Source organism: Stylophora pistillata, chromosome 7, assembly GCF_964205215.1.
Source record: "Stylophora pistillata chromosome 7, jaStyPist1.2, whole genome shotgun sequence".
In the NCBI taxonomy this organism is placed as follows: domain Eukaryota; kingdom Metazoa; phylum Cnidaria; class Anthozoa; order Scleractinia; family Pocilloporidae; genus Stylophora; species Stylophora pistillata.
The window spans coordinates 16,378,377-16,398,337 of NC_142525.1; the positions used below are offsets into that span (position 1 = coordinate 16,378,377).

At 36.7% G+C, this 19,961-nt stretch overlaps 1 protein-coding gene across 5 annotated transcripts in view; it reads left to right on the top strand.

The window, feature by feature from the left end:
* Positions 1–19,961, top strand: part of LOC111332247 (hemicentin-1) — a 64,124-nt gene that overhangs the window by 18,278 nt on the left and 25,885 nt on the right. For all 5 annotated transcript variants that reach the window (XM_088727665.1, XM_088727667.1, XM_088727666.1 and 2 more), the window contains exons 3-6: positions 3,736–4,002; positions 6,596–6,847; positions 9,023–9,289; positions 11,604–11,846. In XM_088727665.1, coding sequence (XP_088583791.1) covers positions 3,736–4,002; positions 6,596–6,847; positions 9,023–9,289; positions 11,604–11,846 — 1,029 coding nt within the window. The remainder of the gene's footprint in view (positions 1–3,735; positions 4,003–6,595; positions 6,848–9,022; positions 9,290–11,603; positions 11,847–19,961) is intronic.

Sequence of the window (19,961 nt, forward strand, 5' to 3'; positions counted from 1 at the left end):
AATGTCAAAATTGACTGCTGAACAGAATTGCAGGCTCGATGTGATCAGGAATGGGGGATTCTCCCACTGATTTACATCAGCTTTTAGGGCATCAAATAATCTTTTTTCCACCAAATGAACACGTCATGTAAGTCAGAAAGTATCACACAGTACGAGACTAATAATTTTGATCAATCTTTCCTGGAGCTCTCACCTTGTTTAATGTTTCAACAAGGCAACAAAGCATCTGGTACATTGTTGTCATGACAGCTACTTGTCTAACAAATGATATCAAGCCAATAGTTGCAACTGAGGCACCACAGAGACCTGTATGATCTCTTTTGTCAAAAAGTTAGTCTGCCGGTAAATGCACCCTTAATGTTCATCAACAACTGCTGCATTTACTTGAGAATAATCCAAACATGGCTGAGAAAAAAGTTCTCACAAAGGGCTCAATGTGACTGCTATTCAAAGTTTCTCTCCTCATTCATGTGTAAACAATGCTTTCTGGGAAATTTCTAGTAAATGTCAAGGAATTTTTTAAGCTAATAAAACAAAGATGTGGTTAATGGTGTTTTGATGACACAGACGAAAAAGTGGTTAGTTAGATGTAAATTTCAAGTCAGCATGGGTAATGAAATGAGTTATCCCAAAATGTTATTACTGATTTTGGAATTTCAGTGATGGCTTTCACTGCCCATGTAGGAATTATGATCAGAGGTCATTGGTCATTGGAGATATTTGGCCTGAGAATACCCTTATTTTTAGACTGTCAAAACCAGAAAAGTTGTCTTTACTTAAGGGAGAGGTAACGGAAGAGATGTGCTGAGAAAGTTAATGAAAACAGTTCAATGTTCTTGAAGTCTGATAGATTTAGAACACAACCCAGTTAATTGAATTTGTAGATGGCTTTTGGGTTTGTCACAGCTGCAGCAATTAATGCAAAGTTAGGTAATTAAGTATGCAAAAAATGCAGGAAATGGAGGTTTTCCCAGGGGGACCCTATAGCTTCCAGGGAATTGGATATTTTGACTTATTACTCTCCCACATTAATTTTGTTAAATCACGATACTTAATATTTGAGCGTAGTTACTAAAACAAGGAATGACCTACAATGACCTACAATAAGCTACATTGACCAACAATGACCCACAATGAGCTACAATGAGCTATTACCAGTGTTATGAAAAATTGTGGCGTGACTTTGTGCGTTGGTTCGTCATTGGGCGAAAAAGTTTAAATAAAGATTTTTCCATAAATTAAGCTTATGATCTGTTCTGCACAAGATATTTACACAAAACGACAGCAACTTAAGATGACACAGAATGGGTAAAGAGAGTGAATGGTGCCAAAGCTATATTGTTAATTACATATTTTATTTATTTATTTATTATTTTTATTAGCTATGTTTATATTTTTATTCTTTTATCTTCTTGACGCGTAATAGCGTTGAAGAGTATTAAAATAGATGTAGATGAAAGGATACTGACATAGCCTCATGATGGTGGGATGACCTTTTTGTTTTGCTGTCTAAAATTATCAATGAGTTAAAGCTGTTGGCAGGCCAAATACGTCTCATATTCTCATGGTGCTGTCATACTTGACCTTATTAATGGTTTTGATCTAAAAATATCAGTGAGTAAAAGGTGTTGACAAGCCAAATACGACTCATAGCCTCATGATAGTGTGAAATTATGGGAGGCTTGTTATATAAGAATAAAGGCCGCCCAATATCGGTGATTCCAATAATGGTGAAGGTGTTTGAAAGGATAGTTTATGAACAGTTATATGCCTATTTGGAAGAGCACGATATTCTATGTCAAAACCAATCAGGGTTTTGTGCTAATCATTCATCTGTAACAGCTTTGTTGGAAGCGACAGATTCTTGGGCGTATAATATTGATAACAAGAAAATCAGTGGAGTCATTTTTCTAGATTTGAAAAAAAGCTTTTGACACTGTTGATCATCAGATCCTTCTATCGAAACTAAACTATTATGGTATACATGGAAAATCTTTCAGATGGTTTCAGTCATATTTAGAAAACCGAACACAAAAATGCTCTGTGAACGGGTCGCTATCCAGTAGCTACTTGTTGACTTGCGGCGTCCCTCAAGGGACCATCCTCGGTCCATTATTGTTCTTATTATAAATTATATCAACGATGTTCCAAATTGCTTATCAAATTGTAAACTGAGAATGTATGCCGATGACACGCACCCCACATATGCGGGAGGCAATCTTGAGAACGTTCAGTTTTGTCTAAATGAAGACCTAGAAAACATCTTCAACTGGCTACAAGCGAACAAACTCACGTTGAACATGACTAAAACCGAATTCATGCTAATAGGGTCGAGGCAGAGACTGAATACTCTCACAGCTTCACCAACAATTAGAATGAACAATACAGGCTCATTCTAGTGAGCCAGGTTACAGCTCTAGTGAGCAGTACATTCTAGTGAGCCAGGTTACAGTTCATCATAGTGAGCCAGGTTACAGCTACAAAATCGCTTGGTGTAATAATAGACGATAAACTCGATTGGCATAGTCACATCTAAAAACTAACGAAAAAGATCGCCTCTGGTATTGGGGCCCTAAAGGGAATTAGGCACCTGATCCCAGCATCAACCTTACATCTCATCTACCAAGCTTTAGTAAAACCTCACTTTGATTACTGTGACATTGTTTGGGGTTGCTGTGGGAAACGCTATGAGACAAACTGCAGAAATTGCAGAATAGAGCAGCCAGTGTGTTGACATTCTCTAACTATGATGCTGATGCAACTGAGCTACTCGAGTTTTTAGGGTGGAAAAATCTTGCACACCAGCAGGAAATCCATAAAGCCACCATGATGGTTAGATGTCTGCACAGGCTAGCTCCAAGGTATCTATATTCAAAGTTTACATGGCGTGACTCTGCTTATGACCTCAGGGATTCTGAAAATGAGCTTAATGTTCCACTACCGCACACTAATTATTACAGAAAAAGCTTTAGCTAGAATGGGGCCACATTATGGAACAGCCTACCACGCGATATAAGGAACACAGAGTCTCTGGGTTTATTTAAACATAAGATCAATGACATTCTTTTAGTCTAACGCACGGCATTCACGGAAAACAGCTTTAGTGTTATGGTATGTAGTTTTAATTTTAAATATCTGAGCGTATGTGGTATGTATTTTTATAGGCTGATGAATTGATCGTGTTTAAATAAAGATTAAATAAAATAAATAAATAAAATAAATAATTTCTAAAGAAACTGTTTTGGGGCTGCGTCGGTGGGGGTAACGAAATAATTTGGATATATCAACAAAGTTGAAATGGTAAATTGGCCTCCATAACAATTACATCAGCTTTTGTAATCATTACGGTGGCCAATTTACCATTTCAACTTTGTTGATATATCCAAATTATTTCGTTACTTCCACTGACGCAGCCCCAAACAGTTTCTTCCATAACTATCAGCCTTTATTCAATCTATTTTAAGGCCTGGGTCAATTGACATCTTCAATGTTGATTTTCATAGCATTTGAGGATGCTCAGGTTCTTTAAATTTAAAGCCAATAGACCAGAATGTTGTGTTTGTTGTATCTCATGGACATCTAAATGAAGTTACAGTCCTTGGAATACAAAAATTTGCTGACAATAGGTAGGCCATATTTGAAATATCAAATAAAGCTACACTGTAAAAGGTGCTGTTCATGGCTCGCTTTCAATACCCTTCCCTCACTTCATACCAGTTATGTGATTATTTACAGAACCTCCTGAAGTTGTTGTTAGCAAAGACCAAGATGTTTGTGAGGGTTCTACAGTAATTTTGAGCTGCAATGCAACTGGTAAACAAATGCCAAATATTACATGGACAAAAGAAGAGGGAAATGGTATTGACAGTGGACCACTACCATCTGTGGATGGGCTTCATGTCATCAGTAATAGTAACAAAAGCACAAATGGAACATACCGCTGTACAGCATCCAATGGAGTTGGGAATCCTGTAAATCTGACAACAAAGGTGATTGTGGGAAGTAAGTTACCATCTTTGTGATTATTTAAATTTATTTTCTCTGTATTTCCTCATGATTGACAAATGCAGTAAAATAATGTATGGTCTATAGTAAAGGGAAGTCTTCAATGATGCACAAATATGACCCTCCATAGTACTTTGATGCTAAAGGTGATAGCACGCTCACAACATGCTTCCATTTTAGAACAAAGGAAATCAGTTTTAGCATGCTTAAAGTGTGTCTAAGAGCACACTTCATTAGCAAAATCTTTTGTTTCACAGAACACACTAAAAACAAATAAAGCGTGACCTGTTGAACAATGTGGCGTGAGCAGTTGAACATAGAAGCGTGTTAACCTTCGAAAACAAAAGCTACCGTGCAAGACGACGCAACACACTTAGCGTGCGTGACGACACAACATACTTAGCGTGCGAGATCGCACACAACAATTAGTCTAGTGGGTCCGCCGTGTCACTTGAATCTCACTTGTATCTGGCCATAAATTTTCAAATGGGAGGGCTTGAATAGGGCCTGATCAGATGCGCTTGACGGCACACATGTCTTGCTCTGTTCTTGCTGAATTCTCATTTGTTTGTCTCTCTGGTGTCAGCTAGCCGAATCATCACCATGACTTGTCATGTTTGGTTCTTGCTGATTAGTGTATTTTTTTATGGCTGGTGTCTCGCTGAAAATTTTTGTACGGGACGCGCCAATGATCACACAGTAAGCATGCCACTGATTGCACACAAAGCGTGCTATCGATCGCACACTAAGCATGCTATCGATTGCACAGCTACACAAGGGTGCTACCAATCACACACTAAGAGAAACCAAAGATTTAGCATGTTAAGTCTTGCAAAAGAAAATAAGTGTGCTCTTCTTTGTTAAATCTATGCATAATCCTTGTTGCAGGACACACTAAGTGTGTTGTGTCAGCGTGTTCTGAGCGTCCTATCACCTTTAGCTTTAAAGTCCTATGGAGGGTCACAAATTTTCCAAGCAAAGGAGGGTTTAAGAGTGGTAACAAAGGAAATCTTAGGCTCTTTTCTGTTTTAGTTTCCACAAATCAGATTGAGAAGGCTCATTAGTTCATGTCAGTGTTGTCATGGCGACTTAGGTTAGCCAAATGCATTGTGAAATCTGAGTATGCATTGGAATCCCTCCAGACATCACCCTGTTTTTTTCCTGACCATCAACTGAAGGTTACAATGTTTAGTGGTTGAATTAATTGTAGAAGAATTTTAACTCTATCACAAAGGGAATCAAATTAAGTTTTAAGAGGTACAGATAACTGATTTCCAGACAACACCTCCATTATCAGACATAGGTTGGTTATACCGTATTTATTCACTTAATATATTAGGCGCACCCTTTTTTTGCAAGAAAATGTGCCTGTTTGATCAAAATCTGCTCAAAACCTGGGGTGCCTCTTAGAACCGAGTATTTTCGCGCAACAAAATCTTAAGATCACAATTTTACCGGAACTTACAGTTACAAAGACATGAAAAGAATGCTAGTTGTTGGTCATTAACTTTTTTAGATATGGTGGTTCTAAAAAGAACCAGGGGGGCTCTGAAAAGAGCTGTTGTGGTGGTTCTGAAAGAACCGTTTCTTATAATGGAGTGCGTCTTATAACCAAATATATACGGTATTAGGATAAAAATTGAGTGAGAGGGAAACTGTCATCAGTCCAAGGCAATGCCTTTTAATCCTTCCTGAAATTCCCAGAATCAGGAAGGGTTGTAAAAAAAGTGGAGTGGACAGACAAGATATTTGATTTAATATACAGTCATGTAGATCTTGGAAGTGAAATGATTGACCTTGCATTTTGACAATTCTCTAAGTCCAAGCAGCACCAAGGCTAAAACAAAATTTTTAGATAATTTTAAGTTAAATGTTTATTTCCTAAGGTAAGGGATATAAAGTCTTAGTTTAAAATAAATTGCAAATGTTAAAGTCTTATAAAAACCAAGAAAGATTTATTGCTGCTTGATGTTTCAGAATCATCATGACTCCATTGGCAAGAAACTAGTTAACTTGCATGCAACTAAGGAAGGGTACAAGATAAGCATAAATTACAATAAATGGCCTAAACAAACACCTTGGCATGAATGGAATCTGTTTGCACTGAGCCCTGCCCATCACCTGATGTACCATTGGAGACTGGGATTTACAAACATTATAACTTCCAACACAATAGTGAAATGCCTGAATGCTTCATTGAGCAATTTCACATCATCTTGAAATGTAGCTGCAAATTTGATTGCCTTGTTAAAGAAATGTTATACATTCGCATGTGTAAACCAACACTGAACGTGCAAACAGATTCTATCTGCACCACGGTGTTTGTTTTAGGCTGTTTATTTTAATTTATGCTTATCTTGTATCTTTCCTTAGTTGCATGTTAGTTAACTAGTCTCTTGATAATGGATTCATGATGATTCTGAAACAGCGAGCAGCAATAGGTCTTTCCTGGTTTTTCATATGCCTTTGCTTCAGCAAATCTCTCTGATCAAATATTAAAGTAGCACAGATGCAAGGTTTTAAATCTACAAATATCTGATGTCAAATCCCAAAATGTGCAAATTAAAATAATTTATTAATTTAATTGCAGATTCTTCATCTGTGGATGATGTAGTTATCTCTTCAAATACTGTGGTTGAAGGTTACCCATATAACCTGAGTTGTGAGGTATCTGGGGTTCCTGAGCCAAGTGTTTCTTGGATCAAAGTTAGCAATGGTGAGCGCCATGCTGGGAAGTTATTAAATTTTACTAGTATTAGCAGAAATGATGCTGGGAACTACACATGTGAAGCAAGTAATAGATGTGGAAAGGACTCTAAGACTGAAGCTATGGATGTGTTCTGTAAGTACCATGTTTTGTTTGCTTGGTAAGTTTTAATTAATTTTGCTTTAATGACTTCTAATAGCCTGTAACTACAGTAAAGGTCATCCAAAAAATGAGGTTACATTTATTTAGCAATACACTTTACCATTAGAGATCAAAACAATGCAGCAGAATGAACATATTACAAAAGGACTGAATAACCAAACTCTGTCATGGGATTTTGCTCCTGTATTTGATTTTCTTGAGAAAACCATTGATTTCTACCATTCCACAAAAAGATGCTTGAAGGATTTGTAAACTGAGTGATTGATTGTATACCTCAGAAAAGTAATTATCCCTCCTTTTATCCAAAGTATTTAGGCTGGTTTATAATTATGATTAGTATGATTTCATAGCTGAGTGAAGAGTTTCCAGCAATCTGATTGGTCGAGTGGTTCCTTATATGACGCTATATAAACGGCTACACACGGGTTATATAAAATGGTAAAATAAGATGTTAATAAATGGTACTAAAATGTTACGATTTTAGGAATTTCTCTGTTGTTGAGCTCTGAAATTATACTAAAACAATTATTTGCCTCAGGTTCGGTGAATATAGTCGAATAATCCCCTCAACTTTGTCTCAGGGATTATTCAACGATATTCACCTCGCCTATGGCAAATAATTGTTAAATACAGTTCCGGGTATGCTAAGCTGAGAAGTTAACAAAATTCGTTTATTGAATTCTCACAGGTAGCTATACAGGCTCAAATTTGCCAGTGCCATGATGACATAAAGATGTCCTTTCATTGTATGCGCAACAAAAGAAATATGAATTTGAATTTAGGTTATGGATGGTTATTAAATAAATGTAAAAACTTTGATAATTCCCCATATCTTCAAAACTAACAAGTGTCACTTTAATAACAGCAAAATACCAATAGTCTTTTAGTTATTGCTGTAAAGTAAAACAGTTGTCAAAACAAAAAAGTTAAGTTACCTTCCATTCATGACAAAAATTCTCAGAGCATAACAACATTTAGTGCATCAACTCGTGATGTTAACATTATTGACGGAAGTGCCTCTCAAAATTTTAAATGTCATTTTGAAAGCATCTAGTGACATGGACTGCCTTAATTTGGCCCAGACAGCGACTAAACTTTGGAAATTTGCAACAATTCAAAGAAAAGGCCAGCATACTGCATACTTGAACAGAATTTTTTAAAAAGATCAGTCAATTGAAAATATCAATTGCAATTCAGGGAACATGCTAGTGCAGGGCAATACTATGGTGATCAATGAATAAGTCATGTACAATCCCCAGTTGTATTGCCAGATATTAGTAGATTTAAAGTTTTAAAACTGATCCAGAAAGTAATGTCTGCAATGATGGAAGTGCCCTTAAAGCAGGTTAAGTGAAAACTAAGGCCAACCCATCACAATAATAAACTAGTGTCACTTTTTTAGAGGAATGCCATACAATTGAAACATATAGTGTAATGTTACACTTACAGTTATATCAAAAGGAAAGGTTCTTGAAAATATGGCTTTTGGCTAGAAACTGAAGTAATTGTAAGATTTATTTACTTGAAACCTAGTATAAGAGGCACAACACACATGAGTCTTCTGATTATTTGCAAAGGAAGAAGGACTGAAATGTGCCAGTGAATATCTCCAAGTGGAGCATTATGCATCATGAGTGACAAAGGATCAGTTGGCATTTAACCATTATTGTATACTTATTTGATTTAATTTTCTTGTATTATTGTAATTTTTTTCCTTATAATTTAGATTTAGTAGTAATAGGTCCACATCAGCTGTACATTTGCATATTTTTAAAACCTACTTATCAAATAAAATTAATGTATGTATGTATTACTGCCTAACAAAGTCAATGAGCTTGGAATACATAAACACTTAACTTGGTGATTGAGCTACACCAGAAATAACCACTTTGCAAGATAAAATAATTATGCAGAATTGAAATAAATAATTAATAAGAGTTTAACTTTGTAAGAATTCATTCTCATGATGCTTTTAAAGTAATTGAAACTAACTTAGAATTATAGTAGATAACTTCCTTGTTGTAACAATTTTTTCAAATAATTTATGAATTATGATTTTTTTTGCTGTTGCTGTTGAGTAACAGGAAATAAGTTGATGAATTATCTTCTCATGAGTAACATAATGACCTTGTCATATTCTTCTCTCAGTTGGACCTGAGCTTACCCAGTTCACAACATCTGCTGTCCACCACAAAGTATGTCAGAATGATGTCATCAGCCTTAACTGTGCTGCTGATGCCTATCCACCTGTGACGTCATACCAGCTGTTTGAGAATGGTAGTGCTATCTTGGACACAAACACTTCTGGAATGTGGAGTAGGAATATGTCAACTATGGGAGTGTTCATATACAAATGTTTCGCAAACAACACTTATGAAACAGGAAATAGTGAAAGGATTCTTATTAATGTGTATGGTGAGTGACTGTTCTATGTTCTGAGCTTAATTCTTAATTTTAGTTAGCATAAGCAAGGTTTATGTGTAGGATAACAAATAATCTGTAATGTTGCTAATAATAATGACCTCATAAATGAGCACCGTGGTATCTTTATTAAGTCGTATTGCTTACAATTTTCTTTGCTTGTTCTTTAAAACACCAAGTGACATGAAGGGAGTTTTTTATTTTGTAGTGGTATAACCATAGTTGCCATGAAATCAATATATTTTCAAGAATTTCAGTTGACTTGTGACGCATTATTGGAGTATGCTGGACAGCTAATGTGCTGCTTCTTATTGCTCACAAAATGTGCCAGCAGTTGTTGCAATTGTTATTGTTATTATTTTATGCATGTACACAAGGTAATTACCTATACTTCTCCAAGTAATGTTTCATAGTGTTAGAAAGCATGTACTCTGCCAGCAAAAGTAAGCTATTTTTTTGCTAGGTCAAGGCAGGAAATAATATTATTTTACCTAAAGAGCACGTGTCCTTTCAAATCTTTATCTTACTCAAATTGGCTTCACTTGAATCAGCACAGTCATCTAGCATAATTGATTAGCATGATGAAATTTACCAGCCTTAGAAGGAACATTCTAAACTGCATTTTTAAATTTGAATAACTTATCAGCTATGACTATCGGGGTGGTTGACTATTACTATGACAACTGCTCAAGAGAATATAGTTACCAGGTATTCAAAAAAACAATAATTGTCAATAAACTGTATTCTGGAATGATGGGAGCCTTCCCTTTTTCAAAAATGGAAAGGAAAGACTATTGCTGGGCTTTGTTGAATGCCAATTTCTGCTTAAGAAAAGTTGAAAAGGGAAAAAACTACGCATTTCAAGAATACTTTGAAAAAATAAACTTTTACTGCCTAGAGTCGATTCTTTGACCTTTCACCTGCAGGGAGAAGCATAATATATTGCGCCAAGTAAGCAAATTTAGTTTAGGACTGACAATTTGGTAGTTTAGTGGCAGGGCTCAACACCGATGGTAGCCCACTAGCCACAGACTGGTAGAAATTCAGTTTTGGCTAGTGGTTTTCAATTTCCACCAGCCATTTTGGCTAGTAAACAGACTGAAATTGTCGAAACATTAAAAAACATCTAAGATGTCACTAGCCACTCGGCTAGTATGTTAAAAGTTAGTGTCGAGCCCTGAGTGGTCCCAGTTTCTTGACTTCAGGATTTCATGGTAAACAGCATTGTAAAGAAGAGTCACAGCAGATTTGATGAAGTGTTTTTTTTGTTCCTAAGACTGACTGATGAAAAATGAAGGAAATAAATGATTCATTGACATAAATGAACGGGACAAAAATGCTGTCAACTCAACAAGAGCAAATTCAAAGTGACCAAAAGAAGAAAATGCTTATAACATAATATTCTATTATTTTGTTCTTCTGGTATTCACACGTGCGTCAGTATTTATTCACTTTTCATTTGGCCCTTGTTTCGTATTTACTTATTTCACAGACACCTGAAATTGTCGTGTGCACTTTTTCAACAAGCTTTCTGCAAACAGCTGTGTTTGTAGTGCATGCTATGCTCTATAGGGTGTCTCATCTGGCAAATCCAGGCAAGAAGAGCACTTTAAGAAATGAGTTGTATCTTGAAAACAACTCAATGATTCAATAACAATTCACTTGTAAAACTTAAACAGAAATGTTCAAATTTTTTTGGTGAAATATTCAGACTTGACATCTGATCAAATTGGGAAATTGATCAGATAATCTAAACTAGGGCACACTTTGTTTGTACTGGTAGTGCTGTATAAAAAAAAAAAAAAAAAACTCATTTATGAATATTCATTATTGACCAAGGGTAAGGTCAAGATAGCTGGTTATTGGAAAGTTCTAAATGCAAAAAAAGAACAAGGCTAGTATCCAGCCATCTTGAGTGAATAAGCCCAGTCTTTATAAATAAGCAAAAAGATTTCGCTGTGATAAGAAACAAGAATGTCTTGTTTTTTTTCCAAACCTGGGAAACAAAGCCAACTGTGTTAGCAGCCCAATAAACCCATAAGGGCTGTTTATGTTTGCTTTTATTTTGACGGTCTTCTGCCCCCTTTTGCGACATTATTGCCGATATTGTCCAAAAATAACGAACTTTTTAAGTCCGCTCCGCGCCATTTTTGTGTTGCGTGGGATCAAAGCGGGCAATCTTGAGCAGGCAAGATGGATCTATTTTGCCCACTTGGGATTCCATTTCGAACACAGGATTCACTTCATATTGCCCACGGTGCTATCAGCCATATAATGAGTGATATAATTGTTGGTTATTGATCCTTAGTGCCTCCTTCCATACAAGAAATAGACAATCAGAAGATAACTGAGGGGAACAATGTGACTCTTACATGTCAGGCATCTGGAGACCCTCCACCAGAGACGTTTTGGATCAAGCCTGATGGTCGGCGTGTTACCAAAAAAGTCTTGACACTTACAAACATTACAAGCAATGAAACTGGGGAATACAGGTGTGAGGCCACTAATTATTGTGGAAACGTTTCAAGGACAGCAAGTGTTTATGTGCAATGTGAGTATATATGTACCGCATTAAAGTCAACATATGTTAAAACTTGCGCATCTACTAACAAGTCTCCCTTTGGTCATAAAAAGGAATTTCATTTTAAAGGAGCAGTTAAGTGTTGTTTCAAAATAGCTTCAAGGATAATTTTGTTGTGTATATAAAGAAGGAATTCTTTATATACACATCCTCACTAGCATTCTCACTTATTAATACCAACATTTTGGGGGTTCAAACTTTAGAATTTAAAAATTTGCAATGAAAATATTTCTTAAGAACTTTTTACCCTCTAACAAAGGAAATCTCCTAGAAGTGATATTCGAGGAATATCACGCTTTTTGAAAGACTATTACGCTTGCTTACAGCTGATTAATCTCTGCATTTCCGTTGAGATATTGTTTTTTACTTGAAGCCAAAACTTTTGATGTTGGGAAGCAGGGATGGACTGTCATCCCTGAATTTTACTTCTTATTAATGTGTGCAGAGTACGGATGTGGATCTAAGTTAGGTTGTGTTATGAAACAAGCATTTATTGTGTAATGGGGTTAAGCTTACACATATGGCGATATTTAAGTGCCCTATGGAAACAGGAACCCTTGTGTATAAGAGCAAATCCCAGACTTTAAAAAGTTTAAAAGAAATGTGAGGCTTCAATTTGAAATGAATGTTCTTTGGAATAGAATGTTCTATAGCGTCTTTATCAGTTCCTTGACGTAAATGCAATAGAAAGAACATAAAATTGTGAAGAGCACTAAAGGTACTTCTGAGTTTGGCAGAACACTTTTCAAAGCTAAGATAATAAGGTTTTTGCTGATTGACTTTACCCTTTAACTCCTATGATCTGACTGATTATTTTCTCTTCTTGCTGCTACACATTTCCTTGTTAATTAGTCTTGAGAATTTGGTGTTGAATCAGGATAACAATCTCTTCTTGAGAAGTTTGAGTTTTCCCATTACCCGTTTGTTGGATATTGTATGGATAATCATATTATAGGGAGATAGGGAGTGTTACATGTTAATTTCTCCTGGGAGTTAAAGGGTCAAATAAGCCTGTCCAAATTGCCTGTTAATCGTGGTATGAGTAATCAACACAATCGTTACAACATTTGTGGGATGCTTTCTTCATTTAAAGAATTTACAACGGAACTCAAAAGCACGCTGAGCTGAACTACATGACTCGGCCCAGTCTTCCATCTATAAATAACTGTGTGGTGACTAAACGAAGGTTTTGTATCATTCTCCTAACCTTTTCTTTTGTGTCCAAATTTCATCATTTTCGTTTAAACTGTGGTCTTTAACAATGAAGATAACTACTGTGAATCTCAAGAATAATGGAAAGCAATTAAGGTCACTGGAATATACACAGCATCAGATTTCAGCATGTTTATAACGTGCAACGTTTTTGCTAGATATCCTTTTTCAAGTTTTCATTTTTTTCCCCTAAAAATCATTCTTGGAATTGACAAGTGCGGCTTATACATACGTTTTTACAGTAATTTAATCTGAAGTGGGAGAAATCACTCCTCATCTTGCATACAGGGGATGCACTAAGTTCAATAAGATTCTGTCCAGTTAGATTTCTGTTGAAGCAAAGCATCATCTTCCGTATCTTTCATGTTGTGGTTCTTTACTTATAATATTGATAATAATGATTGAGACATATGACCGACATATAATAAGCATTTCCTATTAAAAGGAATTTTCCATTCCTTTACAGGCAGATAAAACGGAAAAATTGTACAAAATTCCAGCAAGCGTTTTCTCTCAAACTTCTTCAAGGAAACTATTTGATTTCAAATGCCCCAGTGTTAGTATTAAAATTTAACTAATAAATGGAAAGCAGTACTGACAAAAAATGAAAATAATATCTCAGTGATAGCATTCATGTAAATGACTGATGCGAGAAACTTTGAGAAAGAATATACATCCATGAACATTTCTAACATTTACCTGTAAGAATTTATAGTACAGGCTGTTACTTCCTAAAGCCTACATTGTTCCTTTTTTACAAATATTTCAAACATAAAATTACTAAAATCAATAACACTTTATTACTAATAAGTAACTTAATGTATAATTAATGGCGAACACCATATCACAGTGCGTTACAGTGCAACTAGCTAATGAAGAGTTTTGGCAGACGCTGTCCCGCAAAATCTGCCACCTGTTAGTAATTTGAGTCTATGAATCCATACTTCTTACTTACCGAGTTCGAGAGCCGGAAACAAGCAGAAAAAAACCAGGTTCCGTTACTAACATTTCGGCCCGAGAAAAACGAGGTTAGTGAGGTGTTTTTTTTTTTTATCTCTTGGTTCAATAGAAAGGGAAAAAATTTCAATTCAAGCGGAACGACCAATGATGATTGACGCGGGTCAAATCCTTGGCACGATAGCATTTTATTGGATTCCAATTAAGACTAGACTTTTAGCAATCAATGCTTCAAAATGTTCATTTAAAATCCATAGTAAAAAATAATTCAAAATGAAATGAAAACAACAAAGTGTTCAAAGGCTTTTTGCAAGGAACCGTGATGCAACGGTCTCTAAGTAACTCATTTGTCAAGAGTATTTTTAGATGCTCAAAATCTACACTGCACAACGTAGGAAGTGCGAACTAAGGGCTAACTTTGTTCAGTGTCAACCTCGAATGAATTAATTTTATCCGAAATGTGATCGAAAACAATACAATGATGTTTTCAACGTTTAGTATCCAATTTTTAGTGTTTTGCGGTATTTTCATGGAAGCTGCAAAGTGGATCACTCGGTGCAGACTGATCAAGTTTCAAAACAGTTGGAAATTGAGCCGATGTTTATTTGCGCGAAGAATGATGTGGCATCGCTTGGGAGCTGAACCTACTCAGAAGAGCTTTTCGAGGATAAAAATCGGCAAACAAAGAAAGACGAGCACGGCGAAGATAACTCGAGTATGCTTTTTGAAAGTTTGAAATACTGTCTGGTTCGTACTCCTTGCCATTTTGATAGTGACATCCTTAAGAACATGCCAAGGAGCTTGTAAACTTGTCGTTTAAATGGAGGGTAGATGCCTGGCAGGCAAAGGCGATAGGCAAGGCAAGAACTAGCAAGACCCCATAGCCGGTGTTTTCCATGGTAGGAAGTGATGAGGGGTATTACTACTCCCCCCTGGTTGGAATGCCAATTCATCACAGGGCTATCACCAGCATTTTATCAGGCTTCCCTGACAAGTTTTTGGTACTAATTTATACTCATGGGTGGAGAGAGGCACCGTGAAAGTAAAAATAATGTTTCTTAGGACCACAAGACATTGACCCGACCAGGTCTTCAATCCCGACCACTCGACTCGCAGTCCAGCTCACTAACCATCAGGCCACTGCTTCTCCCACACTAAAAGTAATGACTGTAATTTCAATGTAAAGAAATTTTATCTTTTTCTTTGTCATCAATAACTGGTTGAAAAAACTGTGCCATTACTTCTGCAGATAAACCTATAAGTGTCTTATTGTAGAAGAATGTATCCAGAAACGAAAGCTGTGAGAGGATGTGGAATAATTTTAAATGCTCATAGTCTGACTCAAATCCACCAATACATAACTACTTTGCTAAGACAAGCTAGGGTGTCTCTCATCATTGATCAGTCTTTTAATTGTTAGGAGTTGAGTAAGTCGTGAAGTAATGCAAATTAACATAGAGTGAAGAGAGTTTAGAAATTTTCACAGTCAAGTGAGGGTTTGAGGGAACCTGATTTTACCATGGTGGAGGCAAGATCTTTCGTAGGTTTGACAGTATTTTTGTTTGAGGATTTTCTACACATATAAGGTTTCAAATGCCATTCATTAGGGTCATTATACTTCCGTTACCTTTGTTTTTGTCATTATTTCACTGCCACCGTAACGAAGATACCAGGAGAATATAGTTACTATACACATCCGAAACACAATCGTCCTAATCGGGGGCGCTTTACGAAACAGATTAGGGAGTTTAAGTAAATCACTACGGCTGGCGCTGCTACGGCTATCGTGGTTGACGAGGCTAGGGGAGAGTACGTCGCCGTAGCCTGCCAAAATTCAACTTTAAGCAACGCGAACTGCAAACCTAGTACGGCTGAGAAGTTTAAAACCAATAAGCGTCTTGGCGGTAGTTTTTGTACGGTTAAAAACTCTGAATGACTTCGTTCAAAGAGACGAGGGATTTTATTATACTTTGCTATGACCAAGGGATTCTTAACGATGAATGACTCCTGGTTTTGTACGAACAGTTCAAGTCTCCAAGCTCCACTAGTGCTACATGCAACATCCAAAATTAATCAGTGCAAAAGAAATTTAAAACTCAGAATAGATGGTAATTAAATGCGTTCCTGTCTAACCGGCTGTTAATAGATTCCAACGTTTGGAAAAAAACCATTGTAAGCGATCCTGTGCACAGTGAATGAGTGAATGAAAATATTTAAGCTTACGTGTCGTAAAATTGCCAGTTTGGAGCTTATAAACACCAAAGCAAAGTTTCTACACGGTCCTTCGTAGTAACCCTCGTCATTCCTCGGCCTCAGCTATTTGAATTTCGAGTAGTCTGAGGTTTGAAAAGGAAAAGTTAGACTTTCTACTTACGCATTTTTCCTGCCGTTCGCTGCGTTCTCCATGTGCACACTGCTTCGATCCTTCGACAAACCCGGCTGCAAAAATAAAGGCAGATTCACTCGGTAAGGAACAGCAAGCTTGAGAAATATTCACGATAAGCTATTTTTAAAGATGTTAAATATATTTCGATAGTTAAAATTGCTCAGGCGAATGCATAAATCGAAGAAAGAAACGAGATAAGTTCACGTACCACAGACTACGCCGAAACCTTCTAACTCGCTTAGAAGGATTTCCCGCTACGGCTGGATGGGAACCACTGACATGCGCAATGACTCGTTTCAGGACAATTTTATTTCCGGTAGCCGTAGCAGCGCCAGCTGTAGTGATTTGCTTAAACTCACTATTGAAGGTTTTAATACGGAGTAACCAGCAAAGAATGTGTTTTTAAGGCAATGTGTGTGTTAACTTCGTCACAATTTTAACGCAGTACTTATTTAAACTCTTTAGTTGAAGGGTAAATCATTTTCAATCACATTTGATAATAACCTCAAAACTTCTCACATTTGATCAGAGTTAATAGAGGAAACCCAGTTCCCTCTATTAACTCTGATTTGATACAGTCAATTCTTTCCTATGAGAATCCCCTTGGTGCTGGGACAACTGGTTGCTTAAGAGAAAAAGCAATGTGGAAAGCCAACTAGAAATCAGTATTTCTTTTGTCATCAGTTAATCGGTGCGGATCGATAAACAAAGTTCCTTTTGAATTCAGGTATTTTAAATGATTTCGGGTAAAGGTACGTAAACGGATATTCATTCTTGAGGTTTGCGACATGTATCTTTGTAATATGATTGTGCTCCATGTCAAATCGCCTGAAAAATATCACTCGAAAGAACTTTCAATTGCGATGCCACATAAAGGGAATGTCGCACGTTTTGCTTCTCTTCTATCTTGACCAGATCTCTGTCTCATCGAAAACAAAAGGGAAAATTCTTCATCAAATTTCTGGCATCGAAAGTGATCGTGATCGTTTAATAAGTACGAAAAGTGGTTGTTTAAGAGATCTATGTTGAAATTGTTTTGACTGAGAAGTGAAACGACTTAGTAAGTGACCGTTTAAGAAAGGTGAAGGGGTACTGAAGTGGTAGGTAAGAAAAAGTGGACCGTACTTTCCAGAATCTGAGCAATGATATGCAATCATTGTATCAAGACTCATCATCTTGTAGAGGTTTTTAATAAACAACGCTACCGTAGGTGGAGAGCCAGTATAATGTGGCTTTGCACCTAGGGTGCAGTTTCCCAACAAAGTTTTCTGATTTTTTTAGGTCACATTGGAGAAGTTTTCTCGTGCAAACGTTTCCGTCTTGCAAACAAATGCCTTGAATGTCTTTGAAAATTGTGTTGTGTCTTTGAAATTGAGTTTCTATGCCCTGTTAGGTGTATTAAATCTTGTAACTCTAGTGACCTTCAAAGCATTCAGGTCGATTAACTGAAATTCCATTTCACATTGTGATAAGTTCCACGCCCTCATTACGTAATAGAAAGTTTGTTCAGGAGACTTCAGCAGTGTTTTCTTTCGGAGAGTGTACAGATCTGTATGAGGTAGTATTCTTTCTACATAGTAGAACATCAACCATCGAATTTTCTTTTTTGTTTTATTATTACCAGCCACTTATACAAATCTGTGCCAGTCTTTCCGTTGGTCTCGCGATGTAGTAACATTGTGGGTTGCGACGTTTCCTCTGCAGTATACTACTCTTCAAGCGGGAGCCTCCTTTTGAAGCATTATGCACCGCAGTGATTGGCTGGTTTTCAACTGCTGTGACTGGCTCACTTCAAGATATGTTGGTTCAGCTGTCCGATGTTTTACGGTCTTCGTGTTGATTTATTTTAGATTGACAATGAAATGACTACGTCGTCAGACAAGCGATAATAACTCGATTAGTTTATTCACCACAAGGGATAACCACAACCGTTTTATTATATTGATCGCTGATAATAATTAAGCACTTGTTATTGCTGTGACTACTGCCTCCTACAGGAGGCGAAGCCGCATTTGCTATCGAGATGAGTGAGTGAGTGTAACAATAGAATTCCGATCTGGAATCAGTCTTGACCCGATGGTTCCTGGTGATACTTATTGCTTCTTTCGGAGTATCTTAGTATTTGACATTTGCACTTGATATACAGTTGAGTTCTCTCCTTATGTAATTTCAGAATTATAGCCATTAGCACAATATGTTTTGAGTTCTTTTCATGACACTATGGAAGAGAGCAGAAGACGATAAACACCTCACAATCATTTGCGGATTCTGCGCGATTTGAAACAGAAGTTTTTTTTGCAGAAATATTTTAATAGGTATGGTGGGTGCATCATCAAGACTTAGGGGTATCATGGCAATAAAAAATTTCTTGTGAAACGTGATCTGCACATCCTGTTAGCTTTGAGAAAAGTTTTTTTTCTTTGAAAAGAGAGTATTTTCGTTGCATCGGCGACTTTTTCCGAAAAGGGTCGCTAAATTTGAGTAGCGAGCAAGCTGTGAAATACGATAGTTCTAATTATTCAACAGAATGACGGAACGGAGAAACAGAGAAATGGCTGAAAGGCGGAATATCTTAATACAAAAGTCTCGAAAAATTAAATTGCGATTTAAAAAAAATATCAATTCCAATTAATATAAACTAATTGCGATTTTGAGACGGTAGTACCACATTATATTGACGGCTAGTTGGGAGAAAATATATTCCGTATTGGGCGGAGTCGCGAAGCGACGGAACCCAATACGGAATATATTTTCTCTCAACTAGTCGTCAATATGCTGTGGTTTTGCCGTCTCAAAATCGCAGTTAGTTTTGAATCGCGTTCCATCATTTATAAGGATAAATAAAACTGTAAAATAATCAACCCGCGCCTGATCGAAATATCAATTCTTTCCACCTGCGAAACTTATCCATGGTAACACTAATTTTGCACGCAAATAACTTTGTCGCGGGTAAGTTGAAATTCCCCGCAAGTCTGTAGTCTTTGTTACCGTAAAATGAGTTGATTGAAACCGAAAAGTGTTGAAAATTACACAGAAATGGAGTCCGAAGAGCCATTTGGTGATGAAATACCAAATTTTGATATTTGTGGGACTGTTTTTAAAGAGTTATTTAAGGACATCGATGAACTAGACGTCGATGCGAAAACCGAAACGGCTGCCTCGAGCGAAAATAGTGGGTGGAAAAGTACAGACAATGGGAAGAATATAATAACACTTTGAATTCTTGCCAGATTAACATTCATTTTCCAACTGGCGAGTGACTTTGTCACATTATTACAATGTTTATGACTGTAAAAGTCGAATTTTCAATAAATACTGTTGAACTTGAAATGAAATATTTGTACAATCATTTGAATGCGGCGGTAATTTGTTTGTGTACGTCAGCAACCCAATTTAGTGCAACGACGTCAGTTTCAAAATTAGAACCAATCACAGGCCGCAAAAGTGAGGCGGCAATACCACGAAATATTGACGGCTCGCGCATAGCCAAAACTATAAGAAGATCGCGATACTTGGCGAAATTAAGAGAA